Below are 22,523 nucleotides of genomic sequence, written 5' to 3' on the forward strand. Positions count from 1 at the left end.
GGGATTAGAGATCAATATAAAATATATAATGATATCAGCAATTGCCAGCAAATGATGCCAGATTCCACCTCCATCTGTCATGATTTTGAAAGATGGAGGTGGAATTTGGCATATTTGTGGGCCTCAGTCATTTTCAGGAGTCTCAAGCTTTCTACCTGGGGGTAGAAAGTTTGGGAGCCCCCGCTTTAGATCCAAGATGGGCCAGCCCAAGACATTTTTCTGCCTGAGGCAAAGGACAAGATGGCACCCCATTCCATTCCATGTACAAAAGATTAATCTGCCTTCAACACTAATGATGGGACAATGTTCTCCACTGAATGTGAAGGTAGCAGCCTAACTTAGGGGGTCCAAAGTAGCCTACAAGGCATGCAGTTCTCTCCTTGAACACCTTGCTGCTGCCTCCCAGCCTCACCGCCAGCCCTGGGTCCAAGGCACATTTGGGAAAGTGAGTGGGGGGGGAATGAAGACAGCATGAGGTTTTATGGAAAATGGGCAGGAGTGGAGTACAAGCCAAAGGGAGTGGTAGGGATGACTCAGATGGCAGGAATTGCAAGGCATTGTTAAGTTGCCCATTGAGTTTATTTGCAAACTTTTTTCTGGCTTCCAGTTGACCTGCTCCTATGTCTTGGTGCCTGTGGCATTCTTGTTAGGGGCAAGCTAGGGGGATGCACCCCAGTAGCTGAACTGCTGGGAATCAAGATATTCTTAAATGAGCTTGTGGCCCGTCAGCAGCTGTCAAGTCTCAAACAGAAGCAATTGGATGTGATGCCAGAATAGTGCAGAGCAACGAAACAATGGATTTCAGCAAGTGCACCAGGAAAGTCCTAGATCGTGAGGAGAGAGGGAAGGAAGAGGAAACACACTGATGCCCCTGATGTGCACAAAAGCTTTTATGTGGAAATGCCCTGAAACTGGACTTGTCTCTGCGGTGCACATAGGTATGGAACAGTGGCACAGCTGCAGAGTCCAGTCTATTGATGTGGCACATGGATATAGCAAGCTCAGGTGCAAGTTATAATTACCATGAGACTGATCACATTGTCTTTCTTGCTACATAGGTGAGATCTGAAATTAAGGGCGCAGTCTGAGTAGTCAGCGGCTAGACGTAGGGAGCGTATCAGCCCTGCCCTCCACACCTGAAGAAGCAGCGTGGAGCAGGGGAAACGGTGTTCCTCAGGGAGGGGCGGTGAGGTTGGAAGTGCCAGTATGACATTTCCTATGTGTTGTCCGGCCTCCCCACCCTGCACTCCAAGGTCCTGTGGCTAGACAGCCGAAATCGGCTGTCTAGCCGCAAAAGCAGGGCGGCAGGAGCGCGGAGGAGTCACAAAATTGACTGTGGAGACACCCCCCTGGTTGATCATTCACTTTGTCTGTTCAAGCTAGGCATTACCAATGCCCTGGTTCCTGCAAAGGACCCAGGTTTTCCCAACCCTAACCTGAGGCTTAACCCTAATCCTCACATCTTCCCATCCACATAGTACGCTCAGAGACAGTAGGCAAGCTGTCCTGGTGGACGAATTGGCCTGTCTGGCCCAGCAAGGCTTTCCCAAGGCCCCTGTTCCCGCACAGGGACCAAGGTTTTACCAGTCCTAACCCTAACCTGAGGCTTAACCTAAACCTCATGTGAAACTCATTTTAACTCATTTTTTTTCATTTTCAAAGTTTGAAAGATTACAATAAAGGTTTGCTTCAATTAAACTAGTTGAAGGCCTTCGATAGGGTCAATCAAGATTATCTGTGGGCAGTGTTAACGCTAAAGGGAATTCCGCTAGAATTTAGAGAATACCTGTGCATCCTGTACAAAAAAAGTCTGTTACACCGCAAATAAACAGCTGGAAGGGATCAGAGGTCAGAATTAAATCCGGATTGAGACAAGGTTATCCTTTAAATCTTTTGTTATATGTATCAGCAATAGACCCACTGTTAGGCTCCATCCAGCAAGACAGTCAAATTCATGGATTTCCATTAGGATTAACAGCAGAGCAGGAGTCAACCAGAAATGTCTTGGGGACAAAAGAAAATCAAACCATTGGTGGTTAAGACCATAGCACATGCAGATGATGTCTGTGGCATGAAAGGAGGAGACTAAACGGGCGGGGGAACATCTCAAAGAGTACGGCAGGGCTTCAGGGGCAGCGGTAAATCAAAATAAAAGCCAGATTTATTATCTGAAGACTAACGAGAGAACCATCAAAGTTATGACATTACAAGAACCACAGATTAAGGAACAGAGAAGGTCACAACAACAAGAAAAGACAGAGGAATCTGATGAAGGCGAAGATGAGATATCTAATGTTAAGATCCTGGCAGTTACGTTTTCTTTGAAAGACTGGCTGGGAAGAAAACTGGAGTCTGTGAGAAAAAAGAGTGGAGGAAAAATTCAAAAAATGGAAGGGATGTGTATAGAAAAGTAAAATACTTTTATAAGTTTGTGTAACAGCTACCAATAGTTTTAATGGTAGTATATCTGCCTCCCAAAAAAGTGATAGAGTGAACACACACCTTTTTTTTAATGGAGAACTAAAAGCTACCCTTTCTTAACCACAGTAGCATATTTGAAAGTAAGCAAAGGAGGACTGGAACTCCCTTTGATCGATCCCCTCTTTATAGCTGCCTTTGTGAGTAACAGCTTTCACAGGGAGGTTTTGCAGGGGGCAGATGGTGATTAGATCTGTGTATGGTGATACATGGAGAAACATGCAGTGGGGGAAGAAATGGTGGGAAGGGGAACAGACGAAGGGGAACAGACAAACTTTAAATTGACCGAAGTGATGAAGGTTACTTTGCCTAAATATCTCAGGGAAGCCGGGCTTCTTATGCACCTCTGGAAAGCCCCATCCACCTGTTTTAAGAAACAGCAAATGAATATAAGGGATGTGAAAAGGACAATATATACAGAAATTTTGGAAAATAAGAGTTGTAGGCCTTTTCTCTGTCTAAACATGCATAGGATTGCGCCCTTAATCTATTAAAATTTGGAAAGAGCACAGTACACATAAAGAACATCTGTCACAATGTTTAAAATCGAATAATGTAGATCAGAGGTTTTTTAAAAAGATAAAAGGGTACCTTACAGTTTATGCCCCTTCATGGATCACTGCCTTGTTGTGGCGAAGGGGCTTGCGTAACTCAGTGAAGCCATAAGCTATGCCGTGCAGGGCCACCCAAGACGGACAGGTCATGGCAGAGAGTTCTGACAAAATGTGGTCCACTGGAGAAGGAAATGGCAACCCACTCCAGTATTCTTGCCAAGAAAACCCCATGGAACGTATCACAAGGCTAAAAGATATGATGCCGGAAGATGAGCCCCTCAGGTCGGAAGGTGTCCAATATGCTACTGGGGAAGAGCAGAGGGTATTTCCAAGTAGCGCCAGAAAGAGTGAAGCGGCTGGGCCAAACCCGAAAGGACACTCAGCTGTGGATGTGTCTGGCGGTGAAAAGAAAGTCCGATGCTGTAAAGAACAATATTGTTTAGGAACCTGGAATGTCAGATCAATGAATCAAGGTAAGCTGGAGGTGGTCAAACATGAGATGGCAAGATTGAACATCGACATCTTGGGAATCAGCATACTCAAATGGACAGGCATGGGCGAATTTAATTCAGGTGACCATCATATCTACTATTGTGGGCAAGAATCCCTTAGAAGAAATGGAGTAGCACTCATAGTCAACAAAAGGGTGGGAAAAGCAGTACTGGGGTACAATCTTAAAAATGATAGAATGATCTCAGTACGAATCCAAGGCAAACCATTCAACATCACAGTAATTCAAGTCTATGCCCCAACCACTGAGGCCGAAGAAGCTGAGGTTGATCGGTTCTATGAAGACCTACAACACCTTCTAGAACTAACACCAAAAAAAGATGTCCTCTTCATCATAGGGGATTGGAATGCTAAAGTAGGAAGTCAAGAAATCACCGGGATAACAGGCAGGCATGGCCTTGGTGTACAAAATGAAGCAGGACAAAAGCTAATAGAGTTTTGCCAAGAGAACACGCTGATCATAGCAAACACTCTTTTCCAACAGCACAAGAGGCGACTCTACACAGGGACGTCACCAGATGGTCAATATCGAAATCAGATTGATTATGTCCTTTGCAGCCAAAGATGGAGAAGCTCCATACAGTCAGTAAAAACAAGGCCTGGAGCTGACTGTGGCTCAGATCTCAGCTGCTTCTTGCAAAATTTCGGCTTAAATTGAAGAACGTAGGGAAAGCCACTAAACCTTTCAGGTATGACCTAAATCATATCCCTGACGAATATACAGTGGAGGTGAGGAATAGATTTCAGGGATTAGACCTGATAGACAGAGTGCCTGAGGAACTATGGACGGAGGTCCGTAACATTGTTCAGGAGGCAGCAACGAAATCCGTCCCAAAGAAAAAGAAATGCAAGAAAGCCAAGTGGCTGTCTGATGAGGCTTTACAAGTAGCTCACGAAAGAAGGGAAGCGAAAAGCGAAGGAGAAAGGGGAAGATATACCCAACTGAATGCAGAGTTCCAGAGAATAGCAAGGAGAGACAAGAAGGCCTTCTTAAATGAACAATGCAAAGAAATCGAGGAAAACAACAGAATGGGAAAGACTAGAGATCTCTTCAAGAAAATTGGAGATCTCAAGGGAACGTTTTGTGCAAAGACGGGCATGATAAAGGACAAAGAAGGCAGGGACCTAACAGAAGCAGATGAGATTAAGAAGAGGTGGCAAGAATACACAGAAGAACTATACAGGAAAGATCTGAATGTCCCTGATAGCCATGATAATGCGGTCACTGAACTTGAGCCGGACATCCTAGAGAGTGAAGTCAAGTGGGCCTTAGGAAGCATTAGTAACAACAAAGCTAGCGGAGATGACAGTATTCCAGCCGAGCTATTTAAAATCCTAAAAGATGATGCTGTTAAAGTGCTGCATTCAATATGCCAACAAATCTGGAACACTCAACAGTGGCCACAAGACTGGAAAAGGTCAGTTTACATTCCAATTCCAAAGAAGGGCAACGCCAAAGAGTGTTCAAACTACCGCACAATTGCGCTCATTTCACATGCCAGCAAGGTGATGCTCAAAATCCTACAAGCTAGGCTTCAGCAGTATGTGAACCGAGAACTACCAGAAGTACAAGCTGGGTTTAGAAGAGGCAGAGGAACTAGAGATCAAATCGCCAACATTTGCTGCATCATGGAGAAAGCAAGAGAATTCCAGAAAAACGTCTATTTCTGCTTCATTGACTACGCTAAAGCCTTTGATTGTGTGGATCACAACAAACTGTGGCAAATTCTTAAAGTGATGGGAGTACCAGACCACCTTACCTGTCTCCTGAGAAACCTGTACGAGGGTCAAGAAGCAACAGTCAGAACCAGACATGGAACAACCGACTGGTTCAAAATTGGGAAAGGAGTACGACAAGGCTGCATATTGTCACCCTGCTTATTTAACTTATATACAGAGTACATCATGAGAAATGCCGGGTTGGATGAATCAGAGGTCGGAATTAAGATTGCTGGGAGAATTATCAACAACCTCCGATATGCAGATGATACCACCCTAATGGCAGAAAGCAAAGAGGATCTCAAGAGCCTCTTGTTGAGGGTGAAAGAGGAGAGTGCAAAAGCTGGTTTGAAACTCAACATTAAAAAAACGAAGATCATGGCATCTGGCCCCATCACTTCCTGGCATATAGAAGGGGAAGAAATGGAAGCAGTGACAGATTTTACTTTCTTGGGCTCCAAGATCACCGCAGACGGTGACTGTAGCCATGAAATTAAAAGACGCTTGTTCCTTGGGAGGAAAGCTATGGCCAACCTAGACAGCATAGTCAGAAGCAGAGACATCACCTTGCCGACAAAGGTCCGTCTAATCAAAGCTATGGTTTTCCCAGTAGTAATGTATGGCTGTGAGAGCTGGACTATAAGGAAGGCTGAGCGCCGAAGAATTGATGCTTTCGAACTGTGGTGCTGGAGAAGACTCTTAGGAGTCCCCTGGACTGCAAGGAGGTCAAATCAGTCGATCCTAAAGGCAATCAACCCTGAGTGCTCATTGGAAGGACAGATACTGAAGCTGAAGCTCAAATATTTTGGCCACCTAATGCGAAGAGAAAACTCCCTGGAAAAGACCCTGATGCTGGGAAAGACTGAAGGCAAAAGGAGAAGGGGACGGCAGAGGATGAGATGGCTAGATAGCATCACGGATGCAATGAATATGAACTTGAGCACGCTCCGGGAGAGAGCGCAGGACAGGAAGGCCTGGCGTGCTATGGTCCATGGGGTCACGAAGAGTCGGACACGACTGAACGACTGAACAACAACAACAGTTTATGAGACCTGAGATGGAAAATGTGCCATCAAGTTTAGAGTATAGGAATAACTAATCCATGGCAAACAGACTAACGTCAAGAATGCAAAAGACCACTTTGTGTAAATAAGATGAGAACGAGGTTAGGAAGTGTTAAAGAAAAAGACAATTTAAAGCATTACATACAAGATTGCCCATTGGCTAATCTAGTTTGGGAAAAGGTGTCAGATTATTTGATGTGGACTTTTTTGAAAAATCAGACATGGAAAATATTCTGTCCAGTATACAGCCTATACAGGGATTTCAGGGCCCAATGAAGAAAATGAATCAAAATAGGGACAGGATAGGAGGAGTAAGGAAAAAGAGTTTTAGAAAGTGCCACAGACTACACTTCATCTGATAAATCTTTTAGTACTTCTGCTTATAGGAATTCAGTGTAACAAGGAGTTAAAAACTGGGAAGGAAGAAAAGGTGGATACTTCTGTTCAATTTGTAATTAATAGGTTAAAGTCAATAGCGAGATACGAAAAGAATGCCAAGCAATAGATGGCAGAAGTGGTGGAAGCGGTTGTCTGACTGAACGCCGCCTATTACGTGATGTACTAATGTAAAAATTTGCATTTTCAGTGTAGTGTAATAATGTAATGATTTGATACTTTGAAAGGGCTTTTATTATTATTTTGACTGTATAATTTTGTGTTGGACTGATGTGATTTCTATAATTTGAATTATTTCTGTTTTGTTTTGTGTAGTATTTTTTAAAAATAAATAAATAAAATATTCCTAAAACAAATTAATTCCTAACCATAACGTTAGGCAAAACCCTAATACTTATGTGCAACAGAAACATCCCCCAGTCCAAACTGTATCCTCAAAGACAGTTGGCAAGCAGTCTGGGTGGCAGTCTGTCTGGCCAAGCTAGGCTTTACTGAGGCCCTGGTTCCTGCCCGGGGATCCAGGTCTCCCCAACCCTAACCTGAGGCTTAACCCTAACCCTCAAGGACAACTGCAACATCCTCCCTTCCCCACTGTATACTCAAAGACAGCTGGCAAGCCGTCTGGGTGGCCCACTCAGCATTTCTGGCCAAGCTAGGCTTTCCCACGCCCCAGTTCCTGCCCATGGAGCTGGGTCTACCAAACCCCACCTTTACCAAGGCCCGGGTTTCTGCCTGGGGATCTGCATCTCGCCAAACCTAATCCTAACCTGTGGTTTAACCCTCACCCTTATGTGCAACTGAAAAAAGCCCACCATCCATATGATATACTCAAACACAGTAAGCAAGCTTTCCCGAGGAGCGATGCTTGAAAAATCCACTGTGGACTCTTTTTATTAACCCAGGGTGCAGCCACATGAAATCCAGTGGATGCACAAAGGCCCCTGGGAAATCGGCAGGACCACAAGCAGCCCGGATTTTCCCATGGTGGACCCCCTGCTCTGGACCGGATGTTGGGGGGGGGGCATTCACCCATCCCTAGTCCTGAGTCTTCCTTCAGAATATTTGTGATGGCCTTGAAAGAAACCTTGGCCTTGGGCGATGCCAAATTACAGGGGTTCCCATTCTCCCCACTCCTCAACAGCCATCCCTTAGTTTCTGCAAGCTTTCTACTGCTTTTCAGTCTGCATTCTTTTTTCCTCTTTTTTGTCATGAACTGGAACTGGTCTTAAGGTTTGAAGACCACTGGGAACCAATGTGTCACTTGGTGCAGGATAAAGTACTGCGGGGACCATGCAGGGCCTGCAGACCAGCACCATGACCCATGAATTGTGGCATAATTGTGGCGGTGAAGGTTGCTTGATACCTTCACTATAGGCAGTTTTCAATTTTTCCTATGGAAAGGATAGTGACCAGCAGATGGCACCCTTTTTCTTTGGAAAAAACATTTATTCTTAGTCTTGACTGGTTTGAAAGTTTCAGCAAACCTATCACTGGTGATTAATTTTCCAAGAAGAAAAACTACATGGCTGTGCAAGCACTGTCTAAAGGATGCCACTGATATGGCTTTCTGGGTAATATTTAGTGTGTGTATGTGGGGGGGATAATTTTTAGAGGTGCTCATTTCTTCCTATACAATGCAGCTGTCTAGAAAATAAGGAGGATGTCAAATAGAGTTCCCAAATTAAAATACTCTTAATGTTGCCCAATTTATTCTGATGGGTGAATTTGCCATTTCTAAAAAGCTAAGCATTGAGGTGGTGGAGGGAAAGGCGGCAGAGACCCAAAATAGTAATACATGGCCAATAATGAGAAAAAGGTTTCAGGCATTATATCCCCTGACCACTGGATATACCACCTGGACCACCTCTCAAATCTGAGTCAATGCCAGGACTCATTTTGTAATAATATTCGATGCGCTGACTGACTGATTGAATGGCCTCCTTAAGTCAGTAGTGAGCAACCTGAGGTTCTCCAGATGTTTTGCCCTACCACTCCCATCAGGCCTAGCCAGCATAGCCTGAGGGATGATGGGAGCAGTAGGCCAAAACAAATGGAAGGCCACAAGGTGGCTACCACTGCCTTAAGCTCATCCATGTCAAGAGAAGTCGAGGCACCGTCATTATCCTTATTACTTCTCCAGGGAAAGGGATCCCATGAGGAGGATCCCGATTCCTGTTGGGATGGGTAGATTCCAAGAAGAATCTTGGATCACACTCCCAGATTTACTATCTCTAGAAGAGTTACACAAACAAGCCTTTCCAAGCTTTTTCTCCCAAAGTATATGAGGTGTCAGTTGTCAGAATAAATGCTGTGTCCCAGGAGGAGAAATCAACATTCCTACAATTACATATTCTTCCCTCTTTCACAAACACCACAGCTGGAGCTGGTGGATCATTTTCTCTCTCCGGCATTTGGAGCAATAACAATCCTACCCTCCTCAGGAGTATCTCAAACAGTGCTGTGGCCACTATAATGATACAGCCTGCAGCAGTCTATAACTGCCAAGGAGTGAGTCAGGGTAGCATGAGAGGGCATCTCACAATGGTCCCGCCCAACTGAATGCAGGAGCTTGTTCCACATCCCAAGGAAATAAAGTAGTTTTTATACTGAAAAACTTTGCCCCCACCCCCACCCCCCACTGCACACGCAGTGCTGCTTTTTGTACACATTTGCTTCACGAGAAAGCCAGTGTTGATTCCAAAGATGTGCTTGTGTGTTATGACAGTATTTATTGAATCACAAGGTTTGTCTAGGTGTGCTGACAGCATTGCAAACTGTCAGGCAGGAGTCGGAATGGAGAGAGAAAGCAGAAAAGCTCAATTACGAGCTGGGGAAAGAGCAAGATCTAAGGCTGTTAATTAGAGAAACTGTTGCAATGAGAGTTCAAGTCTATGAAAAGCCTCACAGTACTTTTCAGGGCAAGTCTTTAACACTAGGAAAAACAGTTTCCTCATGCTCCTACATAAGGTATTGATTCCTGAGACCTCTGTGTGCAGAATCCCCATCTCCCTGCTGCCTGACTCTTTCTATCATCCTTTGTTTTCTTGCCTTACCTCTCCCAGCACTCCTCATCCTAAAATGGCCTTGTGCTCTTTAACCTTTTACCATTGTCAGCTATTTTATTGATTATTGCCATTCTGTGTTTTAAGAACCCTGAAAACCACTCTGTAATTTTTTTTTTTTTAATTGAAGGGTGATATAAAAATGTCTTAAATAAAATTGACTAGCCTTCTGGCAGCCTTATTTCATAGCAGTCCTGAATTCCTGGTGGTCCCTATTCAATACTTCCCCAGGGCTTCCCCATGTGGCTTAAACACCAACTTAAAACTTATGCACAGTTTCTTCAAAATAAAACATTTTTCATATGTGACATCCTTGTGGATAGCCCCAATATAAGAGTTCTGCTGCATTCTTTCTTATCCCCAGCAGGGACAATGCTAGACCTCAGGTCCAAGACCCAAATCTATTTCCCTGATGGATTATCTAGATCCATTTCAATCTGGCTTCAGGCCTGGTTATGGAACAGAGAATGCTTTGGTCACCTTGGTGAACGATCTATGCCAGGAACTGGACAAGGGGAGTGTGTCCCAGTTAGTTCTGCTGGACCTTTCGACTTTTTATACCATCGACCATTGTATTCTTCTGAGGCATCTGTCTGAGGTGGTACTGGGAGGCACTGTTACATAGTGGTTCCCGTCCTTCTTGGAGAGGCGATCTCAGAAGGTGATGCTGGGGAATTCCTCTTCAACATTGTGGCCATTGGCCTGTGGTGTCCCTCTGGGTTCAATCTTATCCCCCATGCTACTCAACATATACATGAAACCACTGGGAAAGATTGCCCAGAGTTTGGGGGTTCGGTGCCACCAGTATGCTGATGACACCAAACTCTATCTCTCCTTTCCATCTAAATCCAAGGAATCTGTTCCAGTTCTAAATCAGTTGCCTGATGTTCGTAATAGACTGCATGTCCCTGTCCAGATGCCAGTGCTTATAGATAATGTATTTAATTCTCTGGGAAACATGGTTACATTCCACAGACCAAAACAATCTGTCAGTCCTTTCCTTTGTTTGGGAATCAAACAGAGACAAACCTAGACAAAGAGATGACGTGTTTCAGAAAACCCCTTTGTGTCAATTCCCTGGTAAATAAATCCACAAATCACGTGAAGTACTAGTTCCCCTTTACTCAGCACTGGTTAGGCCTCATCTTGAGCACTGTGTCCAGTTCTGGGCGCCACACTTTAAGAAGGATGCAGACAAACTGAAGAGGGTTCAGAGGAGGGCAACGAAGATGATCAGGGGACTGGAAACAAGCCCTATGAAGAGAGACTGAAAGAACTGGGCATGTTTAGCCTTGAGAAGAGAAGACTGAGCGGAGATAGGATAGCGCTCTTCAAGTACTTGAAAGGTTGTCACAGAGAGGAAGGCCAGGATCTCTTCTCGATCATCCCAGAATGCAGGACATGGAATAATGGGCTAAAGTTACCAGAAGCCAGATTCTGGCTGGACATCAGGAAAAACTTCCTGACTGTTAGAGCAATACAACAATGGAACCAATTCCTAGGGAGGTGGTGGGCTCTCCCACACTGGAGGCATTCAAGATGAAGCTGGTCAGCCATCTGTCAGGGATGCTTTGACTTGGATTCCTGCATTGAGCAGGGGGTTGGACTCAATGGTCTTATAGGCCCCTTCCAACCCTACTATTCTATGATTCTATGATTCTATGTGTGTTATACATGTGATTGAAGGTCCTGTTTCTTTTGAGATGTAGAAATTGGACACAGGGAAGATTAGTTTTCAGATCCCCAGGATAATTGGTAGAGAAATATAAAATAGAGTTTTTATCAGTGAGTTTGACAAACCCTTTTACACGGATGCTACCATCACTGATATAGACTATAACATCCCAATAAGGAATTTGTTAACAATTCATATGACAAGTACATTTTATGTCCACATCAATTGATCCAGACAAACAAACAAACAAAATGACTTCAGAGGTTTGTGTGAACACAATAAAAATATCATCGATGTACCACCCATAAAATTTGAAGAATTTATTCGTAAGGATTAATGGAGGCATTCAAAACGATAGAGTATTCTAATGCTCTTTTTCACTTTGATGTACTTGTTTTTACTTAAAACGGTTATTCTGACTCTGTCATCACTATGCAAATGTTATCGCAGCTGATCCTGATTTCATTATATAAAGTCATATGATGGTATTCCTTTCTGGACAAGCCACAGACTACCTCCTACATGCTCATTTGTTCTTTCAGGCTGGGTGCAAGGGTTGACCTGGAATATTTGTGGTAAGATTAAAAATGTTTGTATGACATCATGAAGATGTCATATGACTGTAACCAGTCACAAACTTTAACTGTTTCCCCTGTTACTTGCTGTTTCAGGACAACAGGACTATTTCCCCCCTGAACTGGCATAGTTTTTTGGCAAATAGCTTCACTGAAGCACTTCTGTATTTTTTGAACTTTCAGGTAACCAAAGCATCAGATGAATCTCCCTGATCATCACTGGGCTCTCCATCAGATGGGAAGCTAAAAATTCCCTGAAAATGTACCCATCCTATGGGTAGTTGTGGGTTTCAGCCTCAGGTAAATTCTTTAACTCAGGCATTAGCTAAAACAGAAGGCTTTTGGATCCATAAATTACAATCTGTCTCCTGAGGGCTTAAATGATAAATTGGATCTGTCTATTTTTCTGTAAATAATTTCCTTACATTCATTCCAGCTGTATCACTGGGTGTTCCTCATGTCAATTGGACCTTTTTCATCGTTCTCACCAGTTAATGATAAAAGTAATTTCCATGATAGTTGCTTCAGGTTTCTGAGACAAGTTATCCCTTTATTGCCTTCCTGTTTTGTTTTTTAAATGGAGCATTGTAACTGAGAGGATCAAGTCTGGCTGCCAGTTACAACAGATAAAGAAAATGGAACAATCAATTTGTTATTCTGAAGAAGTACAGAACCGAAATCACATTCCAGAGTTTTTGTCTTGCTACTAGAGTATTTGAGTGTATATACACTACACATACGTTTCAAGTAAAAGGCTTCTACTTTCATTTTTGTGTGCATAATTTTGTTCCTTTGTATATGATACCATTTCCCGGGTCCATTGATTTGCTTGCTGAAGGAGGGAGGGAGCGAAGGACGGAGGGAGCATATAACAGAGAAGCTCCAACTATGACCTATAACTGCAAGCATCTTGATGACTGGCCAGTAGACTGGCTTTCAACTGTATTTTTTGCCCACTCCCCCAATCAGCCCCTAGATATATATAAGGCAGGACCAACCTTGCCACAAAGCAGTTGCTTCTAGCCACTGTTCCCAGCTGGAATGCTGTTGTAACTTGTCCTGCCCCCAATCCCTATTTCTGAAAATGAGTTCTAGAGCAGATTAGTGGTGGTTTGATCTTTTGTTTCAGGTGCAAAAATGTTTGATGTCAGTACAGTTCCAAAGTCTGCCAGTGGAGTGTTGCAGGGGTGTGGTGGCAAAAGGCCCAAGTAAAAGAAGCAGCTTTAGTGGGATACCAACACAGGTCACCATGGCATTCGGAGTAGATTTAGCAGCCTTCCCCAAAGCCAGTAACCTCCAGTTGTGTTGAGCTACAATTCCCAACACCTCCATCTGGCATGACTAATGGCCATGCTGGCTGGGGGATAATGGGAGTTGTAGTGCAACATATCTTGGGGAGCACCAGGTTGGAGACGGCTGGGGTATAGGAGCAGGCTCTTAAGTGATTTCCTCTGCAGCTGCTGTGTTTTCTTTTCTAAAGGTAATGTCAAATCATTTGAAATGAATGTGATAACAGAACTGCCCAGTTCAGTATGACTGAGGAGGCTGCTAATTTGTCTGTGCCTTCCAAGGCTGGTGGTAATGCAGTTGGCAAAAGCAGCACTGGACGGGAGTAAAACTCACCCAGGGAGACTTTAGCATATTGCACTTTCCCTAGGTGAACATTGCAAAGATTAAAGTTTATCTTTATGCTTCTGATAGTACATTCATGTTGTTTCTTATTTCATTGAATGCTTTTTGCCACTTGTTAGGATCTTTTGCAGGCTGAGGTGAAACATTTGTAGCTTACTCTTCAGCCTATAACACAAAGCTAGGTAGAAACGTTAATAAAATAGCGGTAATGAATTATATAAATAAACAAATAGAAAGATAAGAACAGGAGTGGCAGAAAACTACAGCCAGCTAAATCATAGACAGACAACTGAATCTAAAAGTTCTGGGTGAAGAAGGTATTTACTGGGCACTGAAAAGAAAATAGAATCAGCAGGTAGGCCTCTGTGTCGGGGAGAAATTTATTTAGTTCATGCAAATTGAAATGTAATAATCCTTAGAAATTCACACTTCTCCAAATTTTGCAATTCAGTTCCGCAATCAAAAATACATACAAAAATATGCATATTAGGGAAACATACAAATAAAATACATATTTTCTTTAAAACACATTATTCAAAGGGAAATGCATTACATTAGGGGAAATTACTTGCAAAAATGGTTATATTAGGAGAAATTTGCACCGAAATGCATATGAACGTTTGTTCGAACTTACACACACACACACACACACACACACACAAACAACTCAAACTGATGTGGAAAAAAGATGAACCGAACTTACGACTGGAAAAATGAGAAACTGAGAGAAACTGAAATTATCAGATTTGTCCATACCTATGCATGCACATCACACACACACACACACACACACACACACAGTACTTTTCTTCCTCTCCTTTGTTGATTTGACCCAGGGCCCACTGGAATTTCTAAATGGTTGCCCATTTAAAATACTCTTCAGAGATTCACATTGAACTTCTGACACTTTACATTCATGTGCTTTATGTGAAGTATTTTACAATAGCTTTGGAACATTTTTAAACCTCCTATGCTTGTGCTGTTTGATGTGTAACTACCACCAAGCAATGAGCCTACATGTTTGTTGTTGAGCCATCAATGTGCATGGCACTTTACAAAGTACAACAGGCCAAGTGCCTGCCCCAATGCGCTTACAATCTAAAGTAACCCTAGAAAACAGGGAGGGAGAGGGAAGCAGAGGCAGACAAGAAAAAAAATGGGTTAGGGTATTTTTAAATAATGTTTTAATGTATAATTTTACTGTTTTAAATTGTACTGTTGTACAGCGCCCAGAGTGGCTGGGTGACCAGCCAGATGGGCGATTAAGAAATTTAATAAATAATAATAAAAATGCATGTATTGCACTTACATGTACTTATAACAAAAACCTATACATTTTAAATCAAACATAAGTCCAACTATATTCAATGTGGCTTACTCCCCAGTAAGTATGTTTAGGATTGCAGCCTTAGGGTGAAGTGGAATTATGAGGACTAGGGGGTGATACCAAAGGTTTCACAGAAAATGTGGGTTTTGAAGAGGGAGGTAAAGGAAGTAAGAGAGGAGGCGTTACGTGGGTGTTCAGGTTTTTAACTCCATTTAGCCCTTCTCCCCTCCTTCACCCAGTGTGAATGCATCTTGGGCTTCTAGTCTTTTCACTTTTCACCTCTGCATTTCAGGAGCAAGAGGGATTTTGTAGCTCACTGCCAGATGTGCTTCAGATTTGAGCTTTCGCAGACCCAGAACACGTTGCGCAGAAGAGGGCTGCTAACTCTCTCTCATGTGCATCTTGATATCGTTCTACAGGTTAGCAAGTTTTAAAGATAATCCCTTTAGCTGCTCGATAAGGGATTCTGACTCAGAGAAGAGCCGGGGCAGGTGCTGCTGACTCCTATCTGGAGAAATCTGCCTTGCTGTTTTGCGGAAAATGAAGGCACTGCAGTTGGCCGAACGGCTGGAACATGAACAATCCCCAGGTGTGTGCGTGTGTGGGGAGGAGCAGGACTTTCCTGAGTTAGGAGTTCTGCCTCCAGTTCTTTGGACTGTGCTGTTAATTGATAACCGATCCATTGCTTCGCTGAGGCAGGAGCAGATATGAAAGGGAAACCTCTGCGACTCTCTCAGAGCTGGACAGAGCTTGGTTCTGCTGTGAGTTCTTCGCAGGTCTCTCTGGGGTTAGAGCGAGCGATAGCCTTTGGAAGGAGAGCGAGGCCCTGCAGAGCTGTGGAGGGGCTGAGGAAAGGGATCAGGACACCTGGACCAGCGGACCAGTGAGCCAAGATCGAGGGCCAGCTAGTACATTCAAAGTTTGCTGCTTTGAAAGCCTTTCTGAGCAAGGAAGCCTGTGAAGCCTGTATGCAGATTGTCAAGATGAGAAGCCTCTTTTCTTGGAGGGGGAGCATTCAGCGGCCCCAACAGATCGCCATCCAGTACACCTGCCTACTACCGGATGGCACAAGACATCTTGCGCTATCCAGGAGGCACCATAGTGTAAGAATGCAGGATAGCGCCTTCTCTGTAGCAGCATCACGCCTGTGGAACTGTCTCTCAAGAGAGTTAGGCTGGCTATCCAGTTTTAGGTGGTCTTAACTTATTTGTTCCGTATAGCTTTTTAGTGTTTTAAGGGTGCAATACTACCGGGATGGCTGCGTCCGAACTCAATGGTGGCCGATTATCCAAGGCAGGGATCCTCTCCTCCGCATTCTGGCCGCCATGCATTTGCAGCTAGATAGCCGATTTTGGCTGTCTAGCTGGGGCCGTTGGAGCGGGGGGGCGGGGCGGATGGCACATAGGAAAGATCGTAATGACGGTTCCACGGTCTCCTCCTATCCCCGCCCCAGGAACTCCCCCTTTTCACCCACTCCGCATTGCGGTTACAAGCGTGGAAACGGGGAAGAACTGTACTGCCTACAAAGTGGTGGGGGAGGGGGAGTGGCTTCTCAGAACCGAACTCGGAGCCCTGGCTCTGAGCTCAGTTCCTAGAAACCGAAAAATCCTATGGCCATCTAAACACTGTCTAGTGGGCATAGGATTGCTCTCTAAATGTATTAGTTCCATACCTCATTTTTAAGATTCTCTCCTGCTCTTAATACTGATGTTTTTAGAGTTTTTAAATAGTCCTTAAAGTTTTAAAATTATTTTAAAGCTTTCAGATTGTCTTAGGTTTTAATTGTAAGTCACCTTGGAGGTCCCATTTGGGCCAAAAGGTAACTCATCACTAATAAATATATTCACATTAATTCATGAACTCGCAGATTCTTTCTCCAGCTCACACCTTTGTGGCCCATTAATGTCTGCACTCAGATTTGGAACTAGGAGAGCAGGACAGGAGAGAAGAATGAGGTGTGTGTACTGTATGTGTGGTTCTCTTGTGGATTCCCTGGGACTGGGAAGGTGCCAAGGACTTCATAATTCCTTCTGCTAGCTCACCATGCCTCATGTCTTCCAGTTCACTTCAGGGTTTGTGGAATAGCGGCAGAGCACCAGGGAGATGGGAGATACCAAGATTTCGCTGGAAGCTGGTGACAGAGGTTTGGAGAACCCTGCGTTAGAGCTCACGGTAAATCCCCCCTTTCTCATGAGGTCTGCGTAGTGCTGTGCTGAAACCTTCCCTTCCCTTTCACAACCTCTTTGTTGCCCTACAAAAGAGGCAGTGAGTTTTCTGCCTGTTTCATTGGGATGTTGAGAATTTTGGAGAAATTTCTCAGGCTGCTGGGCTTCGGTGCTTACCTTACTGTAAGGAGGTGGTTGGGGGGGTGCTCTTTCTTTTACCATTTCCCCCCTCTTGTGTCCTTACAGCCTCTTTGGCTGCTTGAACTTCTTGGAAAGCCCCCCCCCCCGCGTGGACTTCGCCAGGACTTCCTCCCTTGGGGCTTTGCACTGTTGCTGCCTACAGAGTGCCTGAAAGTGGAGAGAGGCATTTTAGGTTTGGCTTTGTTGTTATGAAAAGTCCTTTTAACTACAAGAACAAGACAAAGAACAAGAACAAGACATTTTTCTCCCTCTCTCATAATACTAGAACCCAATGGGATCATCCCATGAAGCTGATTGGTGGGAGATTCAAGACAGATAGAAGGAAGAGCTTCTTCACATAGCGCAGAGTTGAACTACAGAATTCGCTACCACAAGATGGAGTGACCGACACCAATTTGGATGGCTTTAAATGGGGATCGGACAAATTCATGGAGGAGAAGGCTATCAATGGCTACTATTCCTGATTGCTATATGCTACCTCCAGTGTCAGAGGCAGGATGCTGATGTACACCAGTTGCTGGGGAACATGGTCAGGAGGGTGCTGTTGCACTCATGTCTTGCTTGTGGGTTCCTGGTCCACAGCTGGTTGGCCATGGTGTGAACAGAATGGTGGACTAGATGGACCCTTGGTCTCATCCAGCAGGGCTCTTCTTAGGTTCTTATGTTCTAAAGAAGACAATGACAATGATGACAAAGAAAAGGAAGAGGAAGAACAAGAAGTAGAACCCCTCTCTCAGCTTTCAGGCACTCGGCACTGGAAAGCCCCAAGGGAGGAAGTCCTGGCTAAGTCCTCTATGGAACTTTCCAAGAAGGTCAAGCAGCCAGAGAGGTTGCAGGGACAGAACAGGGTGGGGAGTGGGGGGTGGGGATGGTAAAAGAAAGAGCACACACACTCATCGGCCACTTCCTTACAGTAAGGACTGAAGCCTTGCACCCTGAGAAATTTCTCCAAAATTCTCACCCCTTCCCACAATTTCCTGGTGCAATTTCTTTTTGCCATTACAGAGGCAATATACAGAAAATACAGAGATCAAAAAATTTGGCATGGTATTAGCTCTGCATTTTGCCATTTTCTCAAAGACAACACCTATAACTGTGCCGTTGGCAGGAATCAGAAAGAAATCCTAGGACAGCAGTGCCCCGGCGGCCTTCTGAGGTTCGGGAAGAAAACAAAGAACAAAATACTCATTCCAGGAGGTACAGGAAATGTCTTATCAAGGAAGGTGGTGGGAGATAGTCCCCTCTAGATGCCCCTCCCCATGCCACCTTGGATTTGGAGGGAAGAGGGTTGTCCACACTCTCCATACCTGGCCGAGCATTCCTGGCTTGAATGGGAACCAGGGAAGCCTCCTCATCAGCTGCCTCCTCCCACATTTTAAACCAGAGCTGGGCAACTTGTGGCCCTTGAGATGTTTTGGCCTGCAGCCCCCATCAGCCCTTGCCGGCATAGCCAATGGTGACAGAAGATGGGAGTTGTAGGCATGGGAGTTGTAGGACAAAACATCTGGAGAGCCACAAGAAGTTACCTTTAAAGTATGGATGGGGGACTGGCAGCACACAGGCCAGATGCAGCCCATGGGGCCTCCCCACACAGAGACAGTAAAGCTTCCATTAGTGCAAGATTCATTTTCTGGGTGTGATTCTCCTCAGGATCAAGAGTGTGACTCAGCCGTTTTCTAGGGCGAGGGGCTTTTGCAAGGATCATGCCAAGTTAATACGGGGGATCTTCTTGGGCATCTTGTATGCAGGTGAGACTTTTATATGTATTACATACACACACGGATACTTTTGTGGGAGTGGAGGCAGGATTCCAGCATGCCCTACTAGTGGCAGGAAGTGCAGGAACTCAGTGGCCCAGTTCACACAATCACAGAGGGGGAAATAAGCCATGGTGGCTTATTTCCCCCATAATTAAAACATTACTGAAATACAAATTGCCACAAGAGCTTATGCATATATAACAATATCTAAAAACATATAAAACCTTCCTTATTGCTAGGAATAACATAAAAGTTCATACTTTTATGTCACCTTTAGATTGACACAGGAGACAATCTTTTGCTGAAAAGAATTCTGCAGACTTTTTTCTCTAGTAAGCATGCCATGAACTTATATGTTATTCCTAGGAATAAGGCAGGTTTTATATGCTTTTTAATAATGGTTTATTCCCCCCACCATACATCCCGGTCGTGTGTTGGGGGGGGAGTTGCATAATCACCCTCGCTGGTGCAGCTTGCCAGGTCACGTGAACCTGGTTCAGGAGGCTAGTTACCATGGTTAACAAGCCACCCCAGAAAGACTTGTTAACCATGGCAACAAGCCAGCTCACTGGGTTTGCACGACACAGCAAGCCGCACCAGCAAAGGTAATTATGGAAATCCCCCCCCCCCCCGCCCCAGGCACATGAACAGCACATGCGATGGGGGAAATAAGCCACCATGGCTTATTTCCCCCTCGCTGATCATGCAAACAGACCCACTGTGATAGCTTCTGCATCCACACACATCCATGAGAACAGAACACAGTGCAGTACACAATATATTGGGATCAGCACGACTCCTATCCAATGCACGGTTACTTGGCACCGTTCTGACTGCACAGCTTCAACCTGTCAAGCATGTGGTGCTTTAAGAAAAGACCTTCTGCCAGCTGAAATGCGACCTTTGCCTTTTAATTACAAACGTCAACTATCTTGTAAAGCAATGTTCCCATTTAAGCCACTAGCAGGACATAGGAAACCCATCAAAGGAAAGGAAAGAAGCATATGGCTTCTGCTTGATTCTTTTCCTCCTCCTCTGACTTTCCGCTATCTGTCACAAACAATAGTAAAACTTGAAAGCCTCATTATCACTTCATTCAACTGCAAGAGCAAGGAGGGTTCTGTGCACTACCCTGGTATTCCAGCAGACAACATCACTGCTCCTGCTCTGAAAATGTCTTGGAGCTATGCTCCCCCGAGTTCCCCTTCCACGTTACATCATGTGAGGCGGCAAGCAGAGATGCCTAAGAAGGTGTGATTCTCCCTCTTTCTGCAAATCCCTAGAAATGGCCACATGCCTGTAGATGGAGCATTCAGAGGAATGTTTTGACTAGCCCAATCTTCCCCAAACCAGCACCCTCCAGGGGGCCTGCGAATCCCACCATCCCCAGCTGTTGGCTGGAGTGGTGGGAGTTGTAGTCCAACACATCTGGAGAGTGGAGGGTGGAGGAAGGCTGGGCTAGAGGCACTGCAGAATTATATTTCTCCTCCACATAACCCCTCCAGAAGTCCCCATAGCTGTTCGCCATTGTCCATGTGACTGCAGCTAAATCCTGGATGTGATGGAGTGAGGTTTGGACATTACAGTCTTTTGCCTCAGTGCAAGAGGCTGCAGAGAATAGCGATGGGTATATGAGAATTTTGTTTCTGTTCGCAAATCATGTGAACATGTCCTGTTTGCGCTCCTGAATGCGAATGCGAGCAGAAGCACTTTTTTCTGAGAAATGTTCACAAATTCCCTCATTTGCAATAGGGTTCGAAAAAATGCCCATTTTTAAAAAATGTGGACTTTGAAATGCGCACTTTGAATTTTTTAAAAAATGTATTTTCACGCTTTAGTCAACAGGGGGAAAGTGCACACTTTGGAAAAATAAGCACAGAAATGTGCACTTTTCTATTTGAATGAGCCGAAAACAGGTCGAAAACAGGAGTGAGCCAACACGAGCTTCAAAGTGATTTCCATAGAATTTAGGCAAGCTCAAAAATGGCAGCTTCTCCCATCCATAAGAATGATGTCTCGATAATGGAAGGGAGAAAGGGAAAACCTGCCCTGTGCTGTGGACAATGGACTAGATCCACCAATGCAATTCATGGCCTTGTCTGTCTCCCCTCTCTTTCTAGGCTACGTGGCATACTTCATTGCAGCCTGTTGGCTGAACTTTGACCGAGCCTTAGCTTTGGTTGTTTTAACTGGCCTGGCACTCTGTTTTGTGGCCTATAGCTTGATAAAGAAATGGTGGGGGGCCAAGATTGTCCAGATGCTGAGCCCTTGTGGGGCATGCTGCCGGAGAGCCTGGCCATGGCTGAAATGGTGAGTCTGCTGCACAGACAGGATCTGGCATGCGGATTTGAAGGCCACGTGCATGCAGCTAATATGAATGGTCTCCACCCTGCTGCTGGGTGAGGAGTTGGCTACGGGGAGACAAAAGTTCCTCCCAAACCCACATGGGTTTCTATATGTCTGACTGGGTCAGCAAGTGCCATGCCCATTCTGGCCCCTTTCCCCCCAAAGGAGGCTGGTTGTCTCCCCTACCCCCGTTTGACTCAATTCCAACATCACAGCCAACCATGTTTTGTGCTAACCATAACTGAAAACCCAGACTATGGTTTGAACTTCCAAACACACAGACCAGCCATGGTCTGGACCTGCTTTTCTGCTTTCATCTCCCATCTGCTCAGCACTCCCTTCTCTGGGTACAGTGACCTTTGAAGGCAAAGTGACAGTTATATCTTTGTCAACTGGGACATCATGCCAAACCATTGTTAGCACAAACCATGGTTTGTGAGCCCACTTCAAACCATGGTTTCTGATTCTGGATTGTCAGCCAAGGAAAAACCAGGGTTTGTCAAGTCAAACATTACACTACACCAGGGCTACAGAACCTGATGCCCTGGGATCAAATCCAGTCCTCCTAGAGTCCGAATCTGGCTTCTTTGGGTCCACCAGATGGCTACGCCCCCTTTTCCCCAGACCATCAATTGTTTGACAATTTTCCAGCTGGGGCAGATGGAAGTTGTAGTCCAGAACATTTGGAGGGCACCAGGTCACCTACCCCTGCACTAGACTATAGCTGTAGCTCTCTGTACCCAATTTATCTGCCCTGGAGTTTAATTCCAGAAGAGAGAAAAATCTCCTGTCTGTAGAAGCCTCAAAGCACTTTACAGTCCTACCACAATCTAGCAGTGGAGGCTGGTGGCTCCGATGTCAGTGGGGCAATGAATCCGCTCCAGATTTCAGTCAGAACCAGTCATAACCCATCAGAACTTCATACCTTGAACAGCTCCTTTAGAGTTCTGACTGGTTCTGATTGAAACCTGGAGCAGATTCACCACCCCACTGACATCGGAGCCACCAGCCTCTACTGCATTGTAATGGAGACCAATTCATTCATCCTGTGGCTTCTTC

General features: G+C 44.8%; 1 protein-coding gene across 1 annotated transcript in view; it reads left to right on the forward strand.

Moving 5' to 3' along the window:
- Positions 1-15,644: 15,644 nt before the first annotated feature.
- SLC28A2 (solute carrier family 28 member 2) overlaps positions 15,645-22,523 on the forward strand; it is a 31,820-nt gene continuing 24,941 nt past the window's right edge. Inside the window, exons 1-5 of the mRNA XM_084816959.1 lie at positions 15,645-15,753; positions 17,054-17,164; positions 18,467-18,555; positions 19,009-19,106; positions 21,239-21,428. Coding sequence (XP_084673085.1) covers positions 17,096-17,164; positions 18,467-18,555; positions 19,009-19,106; positions 21,239-21,428 — 446 coding nt within the window. The 5' untranslated portion in view covers positions 15,645-15,753; positions 17,054-17,095. The remainder of the gene's footprint in view (positions 15,754-17,053; positions 17,165-18,466; positions 18,556-19,008; positions 19,107-21,238; positions 21,429-22,523) is intronic.

The sequence above is a fragment of the Heloderma suspectum genome, chromosome 11 (genome assembly GCF_057233095.1).
Source record: "Heloderma suspectum isolate Gila_16-S chromosome 11, 16-S_ref, whole genome shotgun sequence".
NCBI lineage: Eukaryota > Metazoa > Chordata > Lepidosauria > Squamata > Helodermatidae > Heloderma > Heloderma suspectum.